The sequence below is a fragment of the Astatotilapia calliptera genome, chromosome 7 (assembly GCF_964374335.1).
Source record: "Astatotilapia calliptera chromosome 7, fAstCal68.1, whole genome shotgun sequence".
Taxonomy (NCBI): Eukaryota; Metazoa; Chordata; class Actinopteri; order Cichliformes; family Cichlidae; genus Astatotilapia; species Astatotilapia calliptera.
Genome location: NC_137428.1, coordinates 15,009,349 through 15,033,740, shown reverse-complemented (window position 1 = coordinate 15,033,740; position 24,392 = coordinate 15,009,349). Strand labels below are relative to the sequence as shown.

Genomic DNA, 24,392 nt, shown 5'->3' with positions numbered 1-24,392 from the left:
ATACCCATCATTTATCTCACCTGGAACATCAATTAGACAAGGTTTATAAATCTCACGGACTCTTTCCAACTTGCTCCAGTGACCTAAATGTGACAACAGACCTGATGGCACTATCTAAAAGGTCTGCTTTCTGTAATAAAAGAATAAAACAGTGAGAAACAGGCTGAACTTGAATGCAGCATTTGTGCAACCAGCTGTGAGATCCTGCTTTTTGTATGGAGTCTATGCCGTACACATTTCAGTGCACTTCACAGTGTTGTATTAATTCATTACCGAATTCTACTTTTTAGGCCTGATCTAAGGCAGCTGGTTTTTTGTTGTCTTAAATTTTCTATCAGGAAGCAAATACACAGTGATAAGTTCAGGAATTTTGAAAACAAAACAAAGCGCTAGCTTAATTTAAAGCATCAGTTAGTAATGGCCTTTGAAATCCCTTAAACTACATATATACAGATATTTATATGTTCCAGTGTTTAGTTTCTCTGATTGTATTCCAGTGTGGAAACGGGACACGAAGCTGCCACTGAGGTGCAGCACAAAATGTGTGTTGGAGTGTTTGTGCTCCACACAGCAAGTGCATCATTTTACTTTACGTTGTTAGGAATAACACATCATGTTTAAGTTTATTTATAATCAGTAAATAATGCACTGCCTCTGCAAGAAAAGGCTATGGTCAGAAAAAATTTAAATAAAATAAAAGTCATTTTGCCCACAGTTGGCAATTGAAGTCAATGTTTCTTGGTTGGCTTTAGAGCTTCTCCTGTGCAGCACCTGTTTGTGTAACAGTCAAGTTTAGGGAAAGCCTTTTTATTAATTTTATGTTAAAGCCTTTTATTAATATAGTTCCTTTGTAAACCATCCATCCATCTTGTGCTCACTCAGTTCAGATTTGTAGGCGGTTTGAATCTACCTGTGATGAGGTAGAACCACTGGACAGGTCACAAATTTTTACAGGGCTAACACAGAGAGACAGATAACCATCCACACTCCCATTCACACCTACGGCCAACTCAGAATCACCACTTCTTCACCATGTTGCTAGATGTAGGAGGAAGCTAATGTCCTCAGACTGAGCCCACGCAGTTACAGCGAGAACATGAAATCTCCAAACAGAGAGCCCCAACCAGCAGGCAGATTTGAATCCAGGACATTCCCAGAGTGAGGCGAGAGTCCTAACCATCACACCTCTATTCCACTTCTGAAATGTAATCTTCAAATGGAACATAGACATTAAAGGCGGACCTTTGAGTTGCAGTTCAGGTTTTAATCAAGGGAGCCTAGTGACGCAATGTTTGCTGATGAAGCTGCAAATCTCCAAACAAAGTGAGTGGAAAGTGCAGTGGAAAAGGCCCTTTAAGCACTCTAATGAGAGAATTAATCAATTACATTTAGAGTTCCCATGATTATAAAAAACTAGAGCAGTAACAGTAGATATCTCAAATGTGAGTGCCTGCCAGCGAGTATCTGATACAACTGTACTTTTAGATTAGACAAGCATTTTGGTCAGCATTTTGGCAACAGAGATTTCCAAGGTATCCATTCACCTTTAAACGAGGAGTATGGATGCACTCATGTCTGAAGTGCAAGCTGCTCTTACACTTTTTTTTTCATTACTGTGTTAGAGATACATTTATATTATATTGAAAACAATACAATATTTTCTCTATTGTGAAATCCAAGCTAAGTAATTCCTCTTCCCCGACATCATATTGGCAAGTCCCTAACCCATATTCTGGAGAAAGGCAAAATGATTATGTGAACAGATTTCTGTGTATGTCAGTCAGAACTTCCCTGAAAGCCAAGATTTTGGAAAAAAATATAATAATAATTTAAAAAAACATACAGAGGACTGTTTGTACATGGATTTAGGATTTATGGAAAATGGCCCTGCCAGTCTTCCGGATGTGTTATGCTAAATGTATTCTTTAACACTTTTATTTTATTTTACACAAGTCTGGATTCAAGTGTTCCTATACTTTTATAATCATACAGAAAGTTCATTCACCTACATGAAGAAAAAGTGTTAGCTATATTACATCCAATTACTGTTAATCACAGGCTAACTTTAGACAGCATGCTGTAATTAATGTATCCAGTTTTATACCATTCTCCTTTAGACAACTGAATACTTATGTCACCCCCGTGAAACAAACTCTCATCACCTAGAAATATAACACAGAACATAGCAGGTTATCATCTAAAGGATATCACAATACAGTGAGGCCTGCTGGGATGATTGACCCGTGTGTGTGTTTGATTGTATAATCATCAATGACTAAACCTCTACTTGCTTTATTGTGTATCAATTTTCACAGAAATGTTCTGACTTACTTCTTCTATTTGTAGAATACTACTACTTAATTAGCCAGCAGGTACTGTTCTATAAATTATTGTGAATCTTTTTATTTTGATGTAATTCCATGTCATAGACTTTGGCTTTCATTCGTGAGCCCCTCGGGATAAAGATTTTTGCAGTCTAGCAACAGATGTGAAATAATATTACATAAATGTAATAATTTGTTTCACTATCAGCCAGGTTAATTAGTTTGTGGAAATGGGTAACCTGTTTCTCATTGGGTAATTTGTCACACACTGACGCGGTAGCCAATCAGTGACCCTGCTGTTGGTGGGATCATTTCTCCCAGAATGCTGTGCAGCGAGGGTGTCGCAGAAAATGCGAGTGCGAGCCAATGTTTACCTCCTATTTATTCCACACAAATAAATGAAATCAGTCAATAAACCATCCAAGGGTGAATATGGCTCTCTCTATCCTGGATTATGAATGAGAGCTCATTAATTTTCTTGTGTGTGTGTGTATGTGTGTGTGTGTGTGTGTGTGTGTGAGTGTGTGAGTGTGTGTGTGTGTGTGTGTGTGTGAGAGAGAGTTTAACAGTTTAAATGTGTGTGTTTGCATGCATTTTCAGGTATGCACGTGTGGTTATTTTCTTTCTTCACATATGTTTATGATGTGCACAAGAAGGATGTCAGAGGGACATTATGCACAAATACTAAAGAGCAATTAGAAATCAGAATGGTAACACACAAATATTCACACGTTTGTAATTATGTTTACAAAACAACAGCAGTAGACTGACATTTCAGTAATTCTGATATGATGATTAGCGGATCAATACAATACTCATACAAACTTGTCCACTGACAACAATGAAAACAGAGGGAAAGTGCTAACCTCTGAAGCTAGAAATTGGCCTATCAGTACCAATAAAGCTTAATAAATAGGTTTAATGTCTCTGTTTTTAATACTTCTTGGAATCTTTGTCAAAGCCACTCGGCCTAGTCATGAAACACAGAATAACTTCAAGTAGAAAAATAAAATAAGGTACAAATATTAAACTTCAGATGTGCACAAAAGTTCTTTTTTCATGCTATCTACACTAAGTTAATCTAAGTTAAACAGTATGTATGAGAGGTGTATCCATAATACACACAGATGCTAATGAGGTCAGAAAAATTATTGGCCTGACTGAAAAAAGCAGGTTCAGCTCCTCCCTCTTTATGCCAGCAATCTTACTGACAATAAGATGAAATTAGTCTGCTATCAGTCTGCCATTGGTTTGCTACTGAATGGGGTCAAGTCCTCTGATGCAAAGAGACCTGTCACAGATGTGTTGCATTCATCAGTGCAGACTGACTGTTTAAGGAATCTGTCTATATTTATTTATTAGACAGCAATTATTTGCAAACCTTCGCCAATATCTTTGAGAGTGATTGCAATCAGTCTGATTCCCATTGCTGCTGTCTGTAGACTGGTTACTTTGCGCCAGGTGATTGATGAAATCATCCAGAAACAAGCAGTTTTTACTATATTGTGACTGAGCGACACTGACTCTCTTCTTCTCCCTTGTATTGATCTCTCCTCGACTAATTGCATCCACTGAGGTTGACCTGTTCACCATGCTTGCAGTGCTGGTGTCTTTTGGGGGCATTTTTAATAGAATTATGAAAGGCTCCAGCCTTTCACCCAAATATGATTGTATCTATCAATGCGATCATATCAAATCAGACTTTATTTAACATGAGCATAATAAGTGCTCTTTGAAGTTTACATTGCTTAGTTATAGTCTAATATAGATATCAAGCTGACACTATTAAAACCAATTGACCAATACTTAAATAGCAGTGTAAAAATTATATTAAAATTATAATGCAATATATCTCATAAAACAAGCTACAGAGAAAAAAGAAATTTATGTCTGAAGTCAGTTCAGGCCACACGTCCCAAAAATCTTATCCTCTTAGTTTTAAGGGGTACGGATACATTGGTGGCTTCAGATCCATGCTATGAATCCAAATTCATGGGAGCTTTAATGTTATTTGACAGGCAGAGTCTCGTAGTGTCTCGGTGATCGTTATTCCAGATGGTGGCAAGAAAATTCCATTTGAAGGTTTTATTAATTTTCGTTAAAATGGGGAGGTTCGCTGATGCTGTCTTTGCTCACTCGCTGACGAGGCTGACTGACATCTCGCTGCTCCCTCCATTTGTCTTTGTTTGAAAAGGTCTTAATTGTATTACATGCAAATGAAGAGATTTGATTTTTGTCCATTATCTATTCATAAGAGAAAATGAACAGAACATTAGAGGGTCACCAAATGAGGGAGGGGGAGGAGGAGGGACGAGAGACTGAGACAGTGATGATCAGTTAGGCAGAGAGGAAGATAATACAGAATAAAGGAGAACTGGCAGCTTTATATTGTATTGGTGTAATATCTCCCAAGTTTTGGTGCTGTGTAAAAATAATCTTTCCACCCTCATGTGTAATCTGTACGTATGTAATACTGCAGGTCAAGGCTGATCATTAACCCATGATGACTGAAACACAGCAATTAGAGTCATGCTCATGTGACAAATCACAATGACAGATGCTTAAATGCATTCCTCCGTCCTGGTCAGCCCCAGACCACCATTACCTGCAATGTAGATTAAAGTCAAGTGCACATCCTGTTTCTGTTTAAATTAGGCGCAGGAGGAACCTACGAATTTAAAGGATCAGCACAGGATAACGAAGAAAAGACAATTTTGATGTCAAGAGAAAGCTCAAGATGCTGCTGACAGTCACTTCTGTGGGTTTTTAATCATGACAGCAGCAACACAAATAGACACAGACGTCTCAAACAGCTCCAAAGGTTACTTGTAATATGGAGAAATGTTAACAGTTACAAATAATTATGTGTTTCTAAGGTTTGACTGTGATTAGCTTATTTAATAAACCTAAACTTGTTAGCTAGAGCTATTTTGCTAACTTTCTTGCTATGAGCCTGAACACATCTTACACAAAGGCCTAAATTGCTACTTGCACATCCACTGCATCTACAAGAAAGGAAGGGTACTCTGGGATCATCCTGAAGTAAAATTCATAATAATTCCAAAATAATTCCAAAGACCAATTGAGCATTCAGAGGTATGCATCAACATCAACGACTGGGTGACCATTTTTGATCACAAGACAATTGCACAACCTGTCTCCAAATTGCTATAGTGTTATATCACCGTCACCAAAGTCAGCCTGAAACTAGCAACTGACTGCAATGGTTGGCTACCTGACGCCTGACTTCAAAACAACCATTTCAAAGGCAACAAAATTGCATGTTCACTGCACATTGTGGCAAAATATTTGACAATGCTCTGATCTCCATCCACGACTTTACCAAGTGTGTCTGTTGCATATAAGAAGGAAGTAGACTCAAAGGTCTGTAAAGTAAATCAAAATGGGAAGTGCCTTAAACATGCTTATCTTCTAATAGCCAGTAAAGGGTGAATCTTCTGGTTTCAAAGGGAACTCTGTACATAGGTCTGTAAGAAAATTACCAAACCTTTCACCATACTCTTCTTTCTTAATTTATGATGGTAGTAAAAATCTTTCGATGAGTTTACAGTCTCAGTCATTTATTTATTTTTGGTGGTATTTAGGTCATTATACTCCCATTTAGAGTGAAATAATGCTAAATGTTACCTTGGTTACCTTTCTTTCGGACAAGTGACTACTATCACATTAAAATGGAGCATCCTCAGCATCCCCAAAAAGAAAAGACGAAACAAATAAACAATTTCAAAGATTTTTATGCAATGAATGTACATAAAGCTGAGTGTCCCCAAACAATTCAGAGAAGCAGAATATATTAAAGTAGCTTTATAAAGAAATTTACAAAATAGGTTTATGTTACATTTTATTTATTGATTTATTGATTTATTTTTTCAATTTTACGTGTGATTTTCTATTTGGCTCTGCAAAGAACTCTGTAATTATGTTTTGCCCTACAAATAAAAGAATATTATTATTATTATCATTAGCTGCGAACTTATAAAGGTGCTGCCCTGTGTGTTCAGGTCTAAGTGGAGCAGGCCCTCAGTAGATAAAGCAGAACACAGTGAACGCCTGATGAAGAGGGACAGTGAAGTGTGTTGGTCAGGAATGAGCCTATCTCTCTACAAGACCCCTCTGAACAGCAAGGGAGGGAGTGTGTTATTGAATACTGTTGTTGGCCCTTTGTTAAATTACTACTTAATTTCTTTTCCATCATCATAACCATTTGTTTTCCTTACAGGCTGGAGATAGGGGGTGAAATCAGGCACTATGGTGGAGAAAGAGGGAGCACACAGACTTCTTTTCTTTCTCACCCTGAATCTGTTGGTCTTTAGTGCTTCAGTGACAATCACATCAGGGCTTTCACATCTTAGATGATTTCTACCATTGGTCATATTTGACACCTCGTCCTCCTCGGCTACTGCACTCAACAAACCCTCTTTTCCACATTTCTTCCCACTGCGCACCTGAATCTGTTCTTTAACTTCTGTTCTCTCTATCAACCTTATTTCCTGTATTTTTCAAAAATCTTGGATTGTCTACATTGTTTACATAATAATATCTGCCACTTGATCCAATTCATTCAATCCTGAAACACTAACAAGTGCTACCATCATGGCCACATGTTCTTCTGATTTTTCTCATTCTCTGACTTTTCATCTAGCACAATTTATTCAGTAACAGTAGACTCTCAGTAACAGGATCACGAGTCACAACTTTTCTAATAATTATATATTGATTCAAAACAGTGCTCTGCAATCTAAATTTTTGACCCATCCATTCAGATATCTAACAGATACTGTAGTAAAACAAACATTCTCACATCTAAAACCCATTCACTCCACCTCAACCGATCCCTTGCCCTAACCCTCCTCCTTTCTCTAGCTGCCCTTGAGCTTTTCTATTACCGCATGGAAAGCACCTCGCAGCCCCTGACAAGCGCAGCGGATCGACACTAAATCAGAAATCAGTGCCAGCCACAGATCTGAGCCACCATGAAGGTCACAGGCCCTACACTGCGTGTCGTCTCAATTGGGGGAGCAGGAGCAGACTCAGCTAGGGGTGCGCGTGTGTGTGTGTGTGTGTGTGTATGTGTGTGTTAACAGGGAATACACTCAAAGAAAGAGATTGTAAAGCTGAGGAAGAAGGTTTGGTTGAAGAGAAGGTCAGCATTATTGCAGAAGTCGATGAAGGAAAAAAAATAAACAAGAGGAAGAGAGGAAACTGTGGGCAGAAAATGCTGAACTGACCCATCTGTATATAAAAAAAAAGAATTACATCATAATTTTTTTATACAAAAGGAAACAACTGATTAAAAAAAAGGATTTTCCTCACTAGTAGAGTTTTGAGACTTCTTCTGATCTTGTGTTATTGTTACACACTGCCATCTAGTTGTACGAAGAGGAATGACGCTCATTTAAAGATCTGACCTGATTCCAAAATGTGTTTTAGCAATCTTGAATGTTTGAGCTTCATTGTGCAGACTGATGAATGTAAATAATTTGATAGTACTAGGCTGTTTTCATGTATATCTGCAGAATATTTCTTAAAGTGGAGCATAAAAAGCTTCATTTTTGAGTAATAACTGTTTAAAATATTAAAAAAAAATACATCCAGCTTTCCCAGATTAGACTGTTTCCCTCATTTTCTCAACAGCAAGTAATTTTTGCTGTGGATTTGCAGGCCTTGCATCTGACTCGCCTATGTACCAAAAAGGCAACCTGGGTTTTATTGGTTATATTTAACTAAATCTGCTTATATCGCTACTGAGCTTAAAAGTGCACTGAGACCCAGGTTTGGTGTGACCAACATAAAAAAGTGATTTCACTTTTGACTGAAATTCAACATGTGTTACCTTTGTAACAGGATTCATTGAGGTTGTTCCAAAGACTGACCTTGCTCAAGACCAGATTTCTGTCAGTCCCTGTTCGAGACGGAAATTCATAAATGAGAATCTCAAAGTAAAAAACAAAACAAAAACAACAACAAAACAACCCCTCCGGATTAAGTTGTTTTTGGTTTCTACAGGTCCACTGCTATTTCTATCAAGATCTATGCTTTCAACGTGTGTAGCTTATTATTTTATCATTAATTGCATTTATGTCGTTATTTATTTATATCGCCCAATTGTTAATTCAGTATTTTTATTATTATTATTAATACATTTCAAGCTTTAATGTAACATTATGCTGAAAAGTAAAGCAATTTCGGAGTGCAGATTTATTAGTTTTAAATAGGCATGGGCAGATTATTTTAAGCAAAACACACAAACGAATACAAACACTGCCTGAGTGGATGCTGGGTTCAGTTTTCCAAGTGTCGCAAAAGTCCATGAAATCATTAAAATGCGCAGCGGTCTAAATATATTTACTTCCCAATTATCATTCGACTTCAGTGAATCGTGTCCATGCAAAGCTTCCGTAGTGCGAGTCACATGAATGGTTTGTTGTGGTCGTGACTGAAAACCTTTTGAAACATGTAGCTGAAAACTGCAGTATTAACGTGACTCTCTCAGTTCTGGCGAAATTAAATTATCTGTCCAACAAACCGAAGCGTTACCCGCCGAAGCTTCCTCACAGTGAAAACGGCGAGAGGCTGTTTCTGTGTGACGCTGGGGACTTTTCAGATAGAGAAGCTTGTAACGTTAGCTAGCTGCTTTGTTGTGCTTTGAGTTTTGGGTTCGTGTTCAGAGAAGCGTTTGTAAAAACTGGCTTTACTGTGTTTGACCGGCTGACGTCATGCTCCGGTGGATTCTCGGTGGTCGGGAAGCTCAGAGCTCAGCGGAGGTAAGCTGAGCCTGGGAGCTCGTGTTTGCAGCATACCTTGTTTGGAAATGTATGTGATGATTTTATGAGTCTACCTGTGTAACTTATGGAAATATGCTGTAATTTGTCCCATAAACGCTCCTCTCCTCCAAAGACTCATGTATTCCAAAGCAGATTGTACCTCCATGTTCAGGAAGCCTGTCTCAGTATGTGATATAAATATCCACTAAATACAGGCATAAACACTCACCGGTCACTTTGCTAGTTACACATTGCTAGTACTGGGTTGGACACCCTTTTACCTTTGTAGTGGTCACACACAGTTGCTGCCATCTTCCATTCCTTCACATCCCAATCCCATGGTAGACTGGGATTTGGTGACTGGAGACCATATGAGCACAGGAGCTCATTGTCATGTAAAAGAGACCATCTTAATGTGATCTGAGCTTTGTAACATGTTGTGTTCTGATGGAAGCAATCATCGGAAGATGTGTTCACTGGGGCCATGAAAAGATGGACATGGTCAGCAACAATACTCTGATAGGATTTGATGTTTAACTGTTGATCACTTGATACTGAGGAACCCAAAGTGTGCCAAAAAACTATCCCCGACACCGCATCTCTGTGAAGGTTCACAGTCATCCAGGTCATCCAGGCTCTTTTGACTATCCCCAGACCATTTTATCACCACCAGACAGAACTATTCCATGCTTTCAAGTTTTGTTTTGTTTTTTAACTCCCAAATTCTGACTTTACGATCCAAATTTTAAAGCAGAAATGGAGACTTATCAGACTGGGCAACATTTCATATCTGCTTCAAGGTTTGGTGTGTTGTGTCTTCAGAGGTGCTCTTCTACACGCCTTGGCTGTAATAAATGGTTGTTGGATTTGCTTTTGTCCCCATTTTAGGTCAAAGCAGTCTGGCTGTTCTCCTTTGATCTCTGACTTTTTCACTGCTGTTCACTAGAAATTTTCTCATTGGACATTTCTCTGTAAACCCTAAAGATGGCTGTGCAGGAAAATCCCAGTAGATCAGCAGTTTCTGAAATAGTCAGACCAGCATGTCCGGCACTCCACGTTCACTCACTTAAATCACTTTTCTTCATCCTTCGCATGCTGAGTTCGAACTTCAGCAGGTTGTTTTTACCAAGTCCACCTGCTAATGAATGCACTGAACTGCTGCCATGTCAATGATTTATTCTGTATTTACTTTAACAATCCGTTAAAAAAGCAGTTAATAATAATAATAATAATAATAATAATAATAATAAAGTGATAGTGTTTTTTTGTTATTTTCAGTTTGATAAAAGACAGATAATTTCCTTGTTACTAAACTCAATGCTCAAAATATTTTATGCTGGCTTTATTCTCAAAGTAAGGCCAATATCAGAGATGTAGTATTTTAACATGGTGGTGTCAGACCATGCTTATACTTTGTGGACAGGACATAGACTGAAATGTATGATGGTTGCTGAGAAGCCCACTTACATTATGAAGTAGAACATGAATTACCTATATAATATGTATATCGCTAGCTATTCCAAAACAGTTTAGCCTATAAAACATAGGCCTTATCAGCTGTGTCAAAAAGGTATTTCAGGATAACAATGCAAAGTGCTTCCATAAGAAACCTGTAACAGGCACTAAATGTTAAGCACGTTCATGAGTAGTAACAATATCAGGGAAGTAATGAAACCCTCCACCCATCTTATTGTACATATGACAAAAAACTCCAACATATTGCCAGTTGGGATTTAAGTATGAGAAGCAAAACAACTCACTCTACAGAAAAAGTAACAATTGAACAGCTGGTATATTTGTCATGTTTTTGATATAAAATCAGAATGCAGCGATGGCTATTCTTTTTTTGTAAGATGGGTAAAGTAACAAAAACAAAAGTGAATAAAAATATAAATGCCAATTTGTATCCCTTAAAAATATATTTGCTTAGAAGTACAAGTTTGCTTTCCACTTCTTTCTTCCCGTACTCTTGTCTTCCCTATCTACTCTCAGCCTCAGGGCTGGGTGTACAGCACCGCGGCCTGTTTGTCTCACTGCTTTCCCTCTTGTGTCTGCAGAAAAGCCCTGTGCTGTGCATTGGAGAGGAACAGCCCAAAAACTGCTTCACTGAGCTGCAGGTGCTGAAAGGACATTTTGACATTGTTCGATTTCTGGTGCAGATTGATGACTTCAGGTAAGCCGACCGCAAACGGCCCCCTCTCCCCTTCCCCAACCCTCCCTCTCGCCTCTCCTGCCCTCTCTTATCTCTCTTTCCCTCTATAACCTCTCTCCTCTCTACCCTTGGCTGGCCTCCATCCCACTATGATTGACAGGAGATCCTCACCTACAACAAACTTACAGAGCATGACAGGAGCCCAATCATCACCACTATGTGATGGTGTGTGCATGGTACAGTATAACCAAAGCCTTTTAATACTGTCCGTACACACACACACACACACACACACACACACACACACACACACACACACACACACACACACACATATAAAGGTTTGCACCTGCTCTCCTCGTTTGCGCTGTATTGTGGAAGCATGCTACACACTGGGATGGCAGAGTGGACCTGCATAAGTGTAAGATTGGGATTTATACCCGACCTAAGTGTGTGTGTATGTCAGGGTGGAGGGGGGGTTGCTTTACGCCTGGTCTCCTCCAGTAATCACCTCCTCCTTTGGGTCTCGTCCTCTCTGCTCACAGGTCCACAGTTGGGGGCAAAGGCCAGAAAATTCTCTCCAGATTGCTTTTGAAGTCTGAAAATGTATCCTCAACACTTCCTCTCTTCTCATTTTGTCTCTGTTTTATCCGCTCATCCTGTCTGTTGGTTTTGGGAACAGGCAGTTTGGATGGTTCAGGGTCAGAAAGCAAGTAACGCGATAAGCCCCAGGACAGATGTATTTTTTTTTTAACATTTCTCGGTGGAGATGAAGCTGCAGGAAATGATTCCTTGTATGAATAGGTTGTATCTGCAATTGACTAGTCGACCTGCTAAAGCAGAGTCCTGCCAGTCCTACAATTCTCAGCTGAGGGGCCAGTGTGACACAGGAGTCTAAATTCAAGAAATAACTCTTACCTTTCTTCTCATGTTACCCAGATGTGCCTCAGCAGGGGATGATGGCCTTGTTTTGGTGTGGAATGTTGAGGTAATATGCTGCCAGTTTTTTTTCTTTCTTTCTGCGTCTTGCGAAATTGCACACAGCACAGTGGGACTAATTGCTAATTGCTTTTATTTTTGCTTGTCCGATTGCTAGACTGGGGAGAGGCTGCAGGAGCTGAGAGGCCATTCTCAGCAGATAACAGCCATAACCACCATCACCTGCAAAAATGAAGTCACACTGAACACCTCGCTTATCACTGCCTCTTCAGACCGAAGCCTCAGTGTATCCTGAAACAATGCACACAAATGTACAGCAAGTGTTTCATGAGTAATTCATGACTTTGTGATTCAGGCTTGATTCTCCTTAATCCTGCATGTCAGCTGTGGGACCCTGATACAGGCAACAGGGTCCAGACCATTTCAGATCTTCATTCTTCTGTAAAGGTAGCAAAAAACACCTTTGAAATCCCTAAAAACACACACACACACACACACATCTTGCATCTGTATTATCAGCTATTTATTTTTGGAAGTGAAAATGGAAAACTGTGTATACACAGTTTTAAAATGCGCTCCAATCCTGGATATACAAATAGTAAAATAATACCAAACTGCCCCACTGACATCTTCAACAGTGTTGTACAAATGTACTCATGATACAGCTTCAGTTGCTGGATCAAACCATCCAATTGTCTCTGTCGCTGCCTTCTTGTGAGAATTGGATGAATCCAGAATCTCAGTTTCTTCCTTTTCTTCATTAGAAACGTCAGGATCTGCTCATCATCTCTTGATGTTGGCATTTTTTTCCTTAGTGCCTTTCTTAAGGATGAATTTTCCACCAAATTATTTTGGTGTATATAGAAATTAAAAATCTAAAACAATTAAAAAAAAAAAATCTAAAATGATATTTCACATCCTGATCCAGCTGTGTGTCTGTCTCAGTGTTTGCTGGTGCTCGAGCGACTGTGTGTGTGGCTCTCTGGTGGGGAAGAACTATGCGTGTGGAATAGAGACTTTCAGCTGCAGTGTCAGCGACCCAACCACAGTGATACTGGTGAGAAAAAAATGTCCGTCGCACAACCACATTTTTACTGTTACACCAACCGTGCTGGCCGCTGACGCTGATCAATGTTTTTGTGTTTTGACGTGTCGAAGGAATCACTGCTTTGATTGAACTGCCGAAGAACTACATAGCAGCTGCCATGGATAAAAAAATAAGTAAGAGCACAAAATATGGTGCGGATGAACAGATCAGTAGATTAAAAGTGCGTTATTTGAAACAAAATATTCCTTTGTCTTTGCAGTGATCTACAGCTTGACAGTTTCTGCTGATTCCTCTCTGTCAGTGGCTGAGATCCGCTGCCTCTCCGACCACCAGGATCAGATCCGAGCTCTTATCAACGTCAATGGTCAGTCTGAAACTCGGTGTGTCTGTTTGATTTTTAAGCTGCAAAGAGACTGCATTTTGAACCCACAGACCGTGTAAAAGGTGGATGTAGCTACTGAAGATCTGTTTCAAAGGCTTGAGATTAGCATTTTCACCCTTTGTTATCTTGATTTAAAAACTAAAAAAACTAAAACGGGTCTGACAAAGATGTGCGTGTCTCACTGTTAAACTGCTTTCTCACTGGCTGTCGACTTTCCAATCACCAGCCGTTAGCTAATTAGTGGCCACAGATAATCCTCCTTGGTGAAACATAGTCCAAGATTTACAAAATAGACTTCACTTTTTAACCCAAAATGAGGAGCTGAGACCGTGAACTCATTTTTACAGAGTATTTAAATCGGTAAGCTCTTTTCCTGTAGAGTCTCTAGGACTGTTTGCAGCCACAGCCGCCATCACGTGGTCACCAGGTTTGATACATTTAGAAGCTATGTCAACACTTTATTCTCACTGTGTTTGTAGCCCTGGACTCATGCCTTTTCCTCTTGTGTTCTTCAGACGGGCTCTTCGCCAGCGGGTCCCATATGGGTGAGTTGATCTTATGGAATGCGACTGAGTGGAACCTCCTGGCCTATGAACACATTCTCTGGGAGGAGTCTCAAGACTACAATCAGACTGAAATACGAATGGGGGCTCCTAAACCCAGCGAGATGTCCATTCAGCACCTGACCACCAATGGAAATGTGAGGACAGGAAAGGGCAGGATGGGCTTGTATACTGGGAATACTCTGTTGTTTTATTGTCATTTAAAATGAGAACTTTCTGTTTGTGTGTTTTGTAGCTCATCCTTGCTGCTGTGGGCAGCGGTCTCTACGTCTACAGTGTTCAGACCAGAAGCGTGGTGGCCTACAGAAAGGTTGCCCACGACTCTAATGTGTTACACACCATGCTGCTGTCTGACTGGTAAGATCTTACACCTTTTCTAAGACTTCTTTTTTTTACCCTCTAGAACACACACGGGCAAAATACTTTCTGAAAGGAAAACTAAACAACCCACCTAAAAATCAATAGCTGTAGCTTGGGCAGTTTGCACATGCACTCCACGGTGATCTATGCTTACTTGAATACATTCATAAAAAAGAAACCCTCAGAGCTCACTCTCTGGTTAGTATTAACTTTTAAAGGAATACTTTTGTATTTTGTATGTATTCATTTGGTTTTTCTTTGTTCTTTTGAAAAGTACTTGAGCGGTTTGTAGTGTAGTAAAAATCAGATAAGGGTAGCATGATGGAGTTTCTTTCAACTTGAAAGAAAGGCAGATATGAAATGAGGTCAAATGTAAAAAATGAAAAATCTTTATGTGGTACTTCCTACATGCTGACCATAGACACTACAGTTGTAAGAATCATAGTGTCTAAGTTATACCTGCTGTTGGTTGTGGTTGGGGTGACCCTCCAACTCACAGCTCATCTTCATAACCGAACAACTGCAGATCAAGATGGTTGAGTTGGAGTTTGTCCAACTGAAGGATGAGAGTCTGGTGATTGCTATGACGGCAACGTGATTAGATTACTTGTGGGGAAACGTTAGACAAAGGATCAGTGAAAGCTTAGTACAATTTACTCAACTTTCAAGAGGGAGTGAGACTGACTCTATAGTAACATGTTCATGTTAGAGTAACATGTTCATGAGCAGTGACTGTTAGCCAAATTAATTCAGAGAAGCAGGTCAGCACTGTAATGTTATTAAAGTCTGAGTTAGCCGCAAAATTAAAAACAGTCTCAGTCAGGTTCATAGGTCAGGACATATTTTACTTAATTCTTAAGAGCATGTACAGTACCAGTCAAAAGTTACTTTTATCTTACCAAAGTTTGCTGATTTTACTTCTTGTTTTTTGTCCATGGTTTTATACAGGGCACCACCCAATTCAATAAGTCTTATTGTATAAAGGATCTAAATGTGCAAAATAAGTAGTAACTACAACTTTGAAATAAATGCGGTGGAGTAAATCTCTGAAAGCTGCAGGTATGAAAGACTGGGCTTGTAGACAGTTTAAAAAGATATCTTCCAAATATAAAGATTATGGAAAACTAAACAAGCAGTCATACAGTCAGCTGATGTTTTATCTTGTTCTTAACATATTGTCTTGCTGTGTGAAACAAACTTGTGGTGGAGCTGAAATAATTGCTTTTCCTCTGAAGTTGTTGAACAGGTGTTTTGATAAAGGACACTTTAATGGAGTTACAGGTGCTCAAATCAACTCCAGGCTGAAATATTTTCTCTCTTTCACTGAGTCAACCCTCATGTAGTTCAGCTGTAGCGCCAATACTGCCTTCCTGCTGTTTTCATCCATAACACTAAGGGAAGCCTCATTATTCCTGGTTTATGTAATGTTGAACCCTCATAGACTGAATCTTAAGGCTTTGTTGGCTTCTGTGCCTTCTCTACTGTGAATCAAGCTTCTGTTTATTATCTAAACATTAGTAGATTTATGCCTACAAGACAAGACGGCCACATGATAAATATGTAGGGAGTCATATCTTTCACTGATAAAAGATTTTTTTGGACAGCCATGAACCAGTGCATTTTTAATCAAATTTAATAATTAATAGTTTTGTTTTCAATATAATTATCTAGCAGTAAATCAGCCTGCGACTATTATTCAAATAGCTGTTGCTATGCAGACAATCTGTGTGTGTATGTGTGTGACACTGCCTCTGTTTTAGTGAGCTGATGTCCTGCTCTGAAGATGGCAGTGTGAGGATGTGGGAGATCCAAGACTTGCCTTTGCCGGCTGAACCAGCTTCTTCAGGTGAGACACACACACACACACACACACACACACACACACACACACACACACACACACACACACACACACACACTGCTAAAACTAGATTCCCCATGATCTATTACTTACTTATGAATAATTATGACTGGAAACTTTAAAGACTGAGGAATGTGTGTGTGGAGGTGGGAGTGCTGTAATGTTGGCCAGACGTGGTATTGTGTATATGAAATAAAAGTGGTGTGTAGCAGGTTAGCACAAGTCAGTGTTCCTGTCACATCATTATTATGACGTTTAGAGCAGACCTATTAGTTACTATTCTGACAGTCATGGTAATGCTGTTTTTAGCCTATCCTGTCATCTGTCATCTCTACCCGTAAACACAGAAAATAAATTTTTAACAGCAATATCATCAGCAACAAGTACAGTTTCCTTGGGTATCCTGTAACAGTAATTTTCTGTCCACGCGACAGGGTTCTTTGGGATGTGGAGTTTTGGCCGTTCAAACAAACAATCTGGGCCTCCTTCAAAGAAGGTTATAGACATTCCCAACATTAGGATGCTAGAGTTGACTGGAGATCTGATTGGACACTCAGGAGCAGTCCAGGTACATAAGGCTTAAACTAAAGTTCTTTCTTATAATTATGTAATGCCAGGGCTGCAGTAATGTCTTTTGGACTTATTTCAGATGTTCGTAAGTTTCACGGAGAAAGGTTTGGTTACATGCTCGGCGGACCACCTGCTCATTCTGTGGAAGAACGGAGAAAGACAGTCTCGTCTCCGCAGCCTGGCCCTTTTCCAGAAATTGGAGGAGAGGGGAGGACTTTGACATTTATGTCACTCGCTTTAAAAAAAAGTTGGGAGGTTGATGCTTAATGGTGTTCACAAATGATTTAAATGTTAGTGTAATGGTTGGTGTTTACATTTATTCACTTTGCCTTTGGACTGAAGATGTGTATTACCTTAAATTCTATAAACTGTCTGTAAATACCTCATCTTCCAAATGTAACAGTACTTTTGTTTCCACACTGGAGTGTTTGAGCACTGTGATGCTGACATAAGTCATTTTGTACCAAACACAGTCTGTTATGGTTTTACATTAGTACAGCCCAATTCAATTCCTGCTCAGGCTTTACTGTAGATATACATTTGTGCCTCTTCATGTTGTGTAGGTCTGCTTCCATGTGCCAAGAAGCACTGTTGTGATCATCTAGCAGTGCAATGAGAGGAAGGTTCAGCAGCTTATACGTGTAATCATTTGCACTATTGCTGTTTTTGTGTGTTTGTTTGGTTTTTTAATATAGTTTGACAATATGCTTTGTGTTTTTGAGAGTTATGAGAATGACAGTGCTTTAGCAGTGGCATCATTCGATAATGCTTGTATTTTTCAAAAATATTTTCCACACTATACATTATCACTTTTTAATTATTGCCATGATTATACAGTGTGTCTGGAAAGTATTTGCAGAACAGGTTCCACATGTTTTTCCTGTTACAGCCTTATTCCAGAATAAATTGAATTAATTTTTACTTAAAATTCCACACATACTACCCCATAATGAGTGAAAAGAGTTGAAATTCTTGTGAATCTATGGAAACCAAAAAATGAAAATATAAGATTTATATAAGTATTCATGGCCTTTACCTCAGAAACTGGTATCGATGAAGAGATTGGGGGAAAAAAGAAACATATCTGCAGCATTAAAGGTCACAGTGAGCTCAGTGGCCTCCATCAACCATGAATGGAAGACATTTGGAACCACCAGAACTCTTCCAAGAGTTGGCTGCCTGGCCAGTCTCAGCAATAGTCAGGGAGTTCACCAACAACCCAATGGCCACTGACAGAAATCCAGCGTTGCTCTATGGAGAGAGGAAAACTTTCCGGAAGGACAAGTATTTTTGCTGCACTCTACCCAGGCCTGTATGATACAGTGACCAGTGGAAGTGATTGCTTAGTAAAAGCCACATGATAGTTCAGCTGGAGTTTGCCAAAAGGTACCTGAAGTGCTATCAGATGGGAGCCCTTCCTTTTTATCAGATGAGAAACAAAATTCTCCGGTCTGATGAAACACAGATTGCACTCTTTGGCCTGAATGCTAAGCATCATGTCTGGAGCATCAGGTCTTTTAGTTGCCCAACCAGAGTCCAGACCGGAACCCAAACATCTCTGGAGAGATCTGAAAATATCTGTGCGCCAACGCTCCCAACCAACATGATGGAGCTGCAGAGGTGCTGCAAAGAAGAAAAAAGAATGACAGAAACTTCCCCCAAAAAGGTGTGCCAAGCCTGTAAGGTCACACTCAGAAATACTTGTGGGTGTCAAAGACTTTTAAGCATTTTTTTCATTTGTCATTAAGGGGTGTTGTGTGTTAAATTATGTATGAAAATTAATATTATCCATGTTGGAATATGGCTGTTTCATGTGGAACAGATTAAGATGCTATTATTACTTTCCAGATGGACTGTAATATATAGAAAATACAGAACTGGCACATTATTGCACTGATGGACTGATGGACATCAGTTTTATTGATGAGAGGAAAATTTGCAATTGATGAAGGATTTTCTTAAAATATAACAAGCTGTTATACAATCTGCTTCTGGCTCAGTAGATTCAAAGCAAAGTGTTCTGTCACTGGCTGTAGTCGAATGTAACTGAGCTCATCATATTCTGCTTCTTACTGCTCATGGAAAAGACTGTCTGACATTTAAATCTGAAATATTTAAATTGTCTGTGTGAATAGAAATCTTTATCGTATACTAGCAAAAATATCTTCTCATAGTCAGTGATAGCAGCTATGAAACATTCAGAGGTGGAACTGCTTTTCAAGTCACCTTGAAAAACAGCAGGAGCACATAACATCCACAATAACATCCACAATAAAAATGTATGAAAGCAAAATATGTAGAAAGCTAAAGCAAAAATAATATTGGCTTTAAAAATCTCGTAGTTGTACAAAACATAGGAAAAAGTCTTGGGAGCATCATCACCGACTCAGAACTGTAGCATAAAAGTGTGTATCACCTCTAGAACACCACTAGATGGAAGTCAAAACATAGAAATCCCCCCCACTGGAAAAAAGAGGCCAAATGTCTTCAGCGTGAATTTTGGTTGCAGAATTCAAGCCGAAGTAAAACTGCTTAATCAAAAACCACGAACGAGAGAGAGATGCTGACTCTGCAGCTCCTTCACACCTTTGTCAGCCCAATGTGGGCTTTATTTAATCAACACGTCAACTAAAGGACTTGATGCACTGCATCCTGATCACAACATGTTTTGTACAACATTATATTATATTATAAAAATACATCCCAGCTGTAGTTTATGTCAATTAATGTCTCACAGATCGGAGATGGTGGACAGTTTTAGTTAATTTTGGAATCTTTTCCAACAATTTTTAAAAAACATTAGTAAATACCTTTAAACAAAATACACATAACTTATTCAGTTAGATTTCAGGATGCTGGTAAGTGACTCCTTTTATTTTGTAAAGATGTATCGTTTAGATTTTGTCCTCCAACTTTTGGGAAGAAGGCAAACATTTCAGCTTGAAAGGATTCCTGTAAAACATCTTTGTGCCAAAAACGTAACAACTTTATATTGAAAGAACTTTTTAATTGTCTCTCACAATACAACTTTGTGTTTGACAGAAAACATCAAAATAAGACCAGAGAGAGCAAAATACATTAAACCTTTTCAACAAACATGGCGGCTCTTACGGAAAGCTTTTGTAACTACTATGCTTGAGGCAGTAACATCTTTGAAAACATCACAGTTCTCATGGCCAATGACCCTCATATTTTTCAAAAAATATTTTTCCGCACTCTATACTATCTATCAATCACTTTCTAATTATTGTCATGGTTGTAAATGATAGAAAAGATAGAACTGGCACGTTCTTGCAGTCACGGCCAACAGTTTTATTGATGAGAGGGAAATCGAAATCTTTGTAAGTGATGAAAGCTTCTCTTTATATAACAAGCTGTTATACAATCTGCTTCTGGCTCAGTAGATTCAAAGCAAAGCGTTATGTCACCAGCTGTAATCGAATGTAACTGAGCTCATCATATTCTGCTTTTTACTGCTCATGGAAAAGACTGTCTGACATTTAAATCTGAAGTATTGTCTGTGTGAATAGAAATCTTCATCGTATACTAGCAAAAATATCTTCTCATAGTCAACGATAGCAGCTATGAAACATTCAGAGGTGGAGCCGCTTTTCAAGTCACCCTAAAAAAACCCGAACAAACATAACTTTGGAAATTAACAGCAACACATAACATCCACAATAAAAAGGTATGAAAGCAAAATATGTAAAAAGCAAAGCGAAAATAATATTGGCCGAGTATTTACAAGAACAGCAGATACATTAGGTAGTTTACAGTGTATTGCAACAATAGCAGAGCTACACAGTGAGACGTAACAGGATTAAGGCGTTGATTAAGACCTTCATCGTCAGCATAATGACAACATCAGTGTGAATACATCGAACATGGAGGTGAACAAACAAGGAACGTGCGTTTTATCCAACTGCACCTGGTTCAGCTTCTGTCGTTAAAAATCTCGTAGTTGTACAAAATACATGGAAAAAGCTTCGGGGGCCGTCAACACTGACTAACTCAGAACTGTAGCACAGACCGTGATGCATCAGGCCAAATATCCTAGTTTTAAAAACATCTAAAACACATATGGCTTTTCTTCTTTTTGTGTTTTTTTTTTATTTTTAGTTTGTTTTTGTTTTTATGTCTAGAGGAGGAAATGTTTCAACAAAAATACTTGTGTTCTGTAAAGATGACCAAAGAATAAGGCACCCTAAAGAGCTCTCTGTGCCTTTGGTTAATACTGCTTGATGTGCGTCTCCTGGATTACCACGCACATACTTGCACATGTAGACCAGCAGCTGAGCTGGAGAGTTGGGACAAGAACTGGTAATCACAGAAGTTCACCACATTAGTAGCCTATAGATATCTGGATATCGCCATTTTGATTTTTTGAATTTGTAAAATAATTTATTATGAAAGTCTTTTAAAGATTCTGCTGCTGGCAGTAGTGGATTCCAGTGCTGTTTTCACCTTCTGATATTAAAGCTTAACAGAGGTGATCTTAAATATCCAAGTCTAGTGACTAGTATTATTATAGTAGTATTCCATCCTCAGTCATAGTAGGATGAAATATAATACTAAACCAATTCCAGTCCAGCCACCTACACCCTTTCACTTTGTTTGCACTTTGTGGAGGCCACATTAAGTGCTGTTCCAACAAGCATTATGTGGTGGTGGGCTCTAGAGTCCGCAAAACACCAAGTGTGCACCTGTGCTGACTTACTCGCTACATGGAGGAAACACACTTACAGATAAGAAGGACTGTTTGAAGACTATCTCAGTATGAAAAACACTTTTGTGGAAGTTTTCTACATTTGTACATGTTTTTAAAAGTGCATCTGAATTTATTTGTTCTTATTTTTGTTGCAACAAATTCTAATAACAGAGAGCAGTATGTAAAATCACCATAACGACCTGGAGCATGTTAAAAATACCTGAATCAAACTGAAACACAACACGGCGTATTTTCCAATATGTCATGGACATATTAATACATTCATCTCATAGCGGCGCACATCTCCAAAGGAGCTGTTTGGAAGTACCTGTTTTCACCTGAGAAAGGTGAGGGCATCCCAGACTTTTTCCGCTTTATTTCTGCCCTCCTTCATAATTAACAGACTCTTCCACACAGTGGAAGTGCCAGATTGAAATTGGGCCTTTGTGTTGGTTTGATTTGATTCACGGACAACATGACAAATTTAGAGTCTACCACCTGTAGATGGAAGCCATATCATTCAAATGACACCCACCCCACCGAAAAAGGGGCCAAATGTCTTCAGTGTGAATTTTGGTTGCAGGATTCAAGCCTAAGTAAAACTGCTTAAGCAAAAAACACAAACGAGAGAGAGATGCTGGCTTTGCAGCCGTGCTTTTACAATCTAAACACGGTTTAGCAGCTCCTTCATCTGTTTGTCAGGTCAATGTGGGCTTCATTTCATCACTAAAAACATGTCAACTACAAAACCTGACACACTGTACCCCGACCAATTGCCAAGCATAGGCTCAAATAGAAAGCCAGTAACTATGTTGTTCAAATACTCGCAAGTCAATCATTTTTGGGGGGAGTGAAAATGTCTACAGTTAGTGTCACAAAGCTATGAGTGTAACATCTGGTAACTAAATAGCTCTGATACAGTGCAATTCTGTTCCTCCATTTGTTCGGACATGCAGGTTTGACAAGGATCTTCATTATCCTCACTAGCTGCTTTCACAGTGCACGTAAGATGGTGATGTAGAAGAAATGACAGTAGGTTATCAGGTGGCATTTTACAAGGTATTCTGCAGCTATATGATCTCAGGATCCAGCATTTGTCACGAAAATAGCCCTACAATCGGCAATCTGTGGACTGCACCCTGGTACATAGGTAAGTACTCCTGGAAGTGCCCTTTCTTTTAGATTTTGTCTGAACTGGGCAAATGGACAGGGATTGAAGGGAATTTGGTCCCAGACACAAGTCTCTACGTTGTTTCACAGCTAATGCAAAGATTAATTCCAGCTAAGCACCTTTTACTAGCTGGAACTGTGAAAAAGGAAGTATGGAGATTTGCACTCGCTTGTACTAAAATGCATGCCCAGATCACTTCAGATTCTTGTTTTCAGTCAGTGCCTCTGGCAATTGTCACGTTTTACTTTCCATATTTCTTTTATAGCAGTATACAGATACAGAAAGAAAATATTTGCTTTAAAGAAAACTTCCAAAAGCAAAGTCAACAAAAAGGGAGTTCAAAATGTAAGATGTCATGATTAGCTAAAGTGCAGGTTTCTGTTGTATTACACTGTATGGTACAGATTGTCAGGTGACCTATCAGGTCCACACTGTACCATGGAGGTGCTATCAAGATATACTTTAGGGGGCCATAAAGTGGCAACAGGGAGACAGCCTCCAGTGACCACCTGTTCTCTACTGGTACCACCTCCAGCTAGAACCATACAAGAGGCTGTGATTTGAGATGGAAACGGCATATCTGTGTTCTTCCGATTATAAAATTTTCAGGCCGTATCCAGGAACCCCTGAGAGGTCACGGACTTCTGTCAAATCCCAGCTGAAAAGAGTAACTGTTCCACCGCAGGGCTTCATTCACTGTCCTACCCTGCTTGGAGTGATATATGTAAGGAGGGGATGTGGACTCGGTCACGAAGGAGGCGGAGGACGTAGACTCTTACAGTTCATCTCATCCAAGGTCTTCCAGTATTTGTAGTTCTCCGACAGGTGCTCCATTAAGCCAGGAAGAGTGGCAAAGGCTGCAAGGAGACACATTGAAGTTGGTAGAATTAAAAACAAACATGGCTACACAGATGTGTGTTGTTAGGCAGATTTCAGTCATAGTTAGTAACTAATTATAAATTCAAACCATTAAATCATTGAAATAATATTGCACAGATCCTCTTGGTTTCACCAAAATAGCTCAGACAAAAGACAGTGGACGATATCCTGTGATATCTGGCACCAAAGTGTGAAAGGCAGGAGATAAAACCGTCCATGGTTTGGACTTGATTTTCCATTACATCCCACAATTTCTCAATCAGAACATTTGTAGGCCAAATCATCATCTTGACTTCTTTGTAAGCTTCCTCAAACCACTTTTGGACAGATTTGGTGTGTGTAATAGGTAATGTGCGCAGTGCCTTTTTCTCATAGTCCCATGGTTTTCCAGGTAAGCAGTTCATCTAGCTGTCCATGTGACGAAAAAGAAACATCACATTTCTCATACACGGCCATTACTTTATGATCCAGTTCGGACATTGATGGCATATTTGGTGATTGATTAGGTAAGCATGAGCACTCTGACTGGTCTGCACTTATATAGCCCCACACACATTACTCTGACACCTTTGTCATACAAGCAGAATTAAGAAATGACCAGATAGACCAGCCTTCACTCCCCACAAGCATGAGTTAGTGTTTGCCGCCAG

General features: G+C 39.2%; 2 protein-coding genes across 3 annotated transcripts in view; one reads left to right on the top strand and one right to left on the bottom strand.

The window, feature by feature from the left end:
* Positions 1–8,725: 8,725 nt before the first annotated feature.
* wdr41 (WD repeat domain 41) lies at positions 8,726–19,103 on the top strand. Its single transcript, XM_026173153.2, has 13 exons — positions 8,726–9,109; positions 11,167–11,282; positions 12,201–12,249; positions 12,358–12,486; positions 12,585–12,647; positions 13,146–13,257; positions 13,359–13,421; positions 13,508–13,612; positions 14,146–14,330; positions 14,429–14,550; positions 16,314–16,399; positions 16,849–16,982; positions 17,064–19,103. Exons 1-13 carry the CDS (start codon positions 9,062–9,064, stop codon positions 17,202–17,204), a joined length of 1,353 nt encoding a protein of 450 aa, XP_026028938.1. The 5' UTR covers positions 8,726–9,061; the 3' UTR covers positions 17,205–19,103.
* An 867-nt stretch (positions 19,104–19,970) lies between these two features.
* Positions 19,971–24,392, bottom strand: part of pde8b (phosphodiesterase 8B) — a 45,936-nt gene continuing 41,514 nt past the window's right edge. For both annotated transcript variants that reach the window (XM_026173151.2, XM_026173152.2), the window contains exon 22: positions 19,971–23,720. In XM_026173151.2, the coding sequence (XP_026028936.1) occupies positions 23,611–23,720 (110 nt within the window). In that variant the 3' untranslated portion in view covers positions 19,971–23,610. The remainder of the gene's footprint in view (positions 23,721–24,392) is intronic.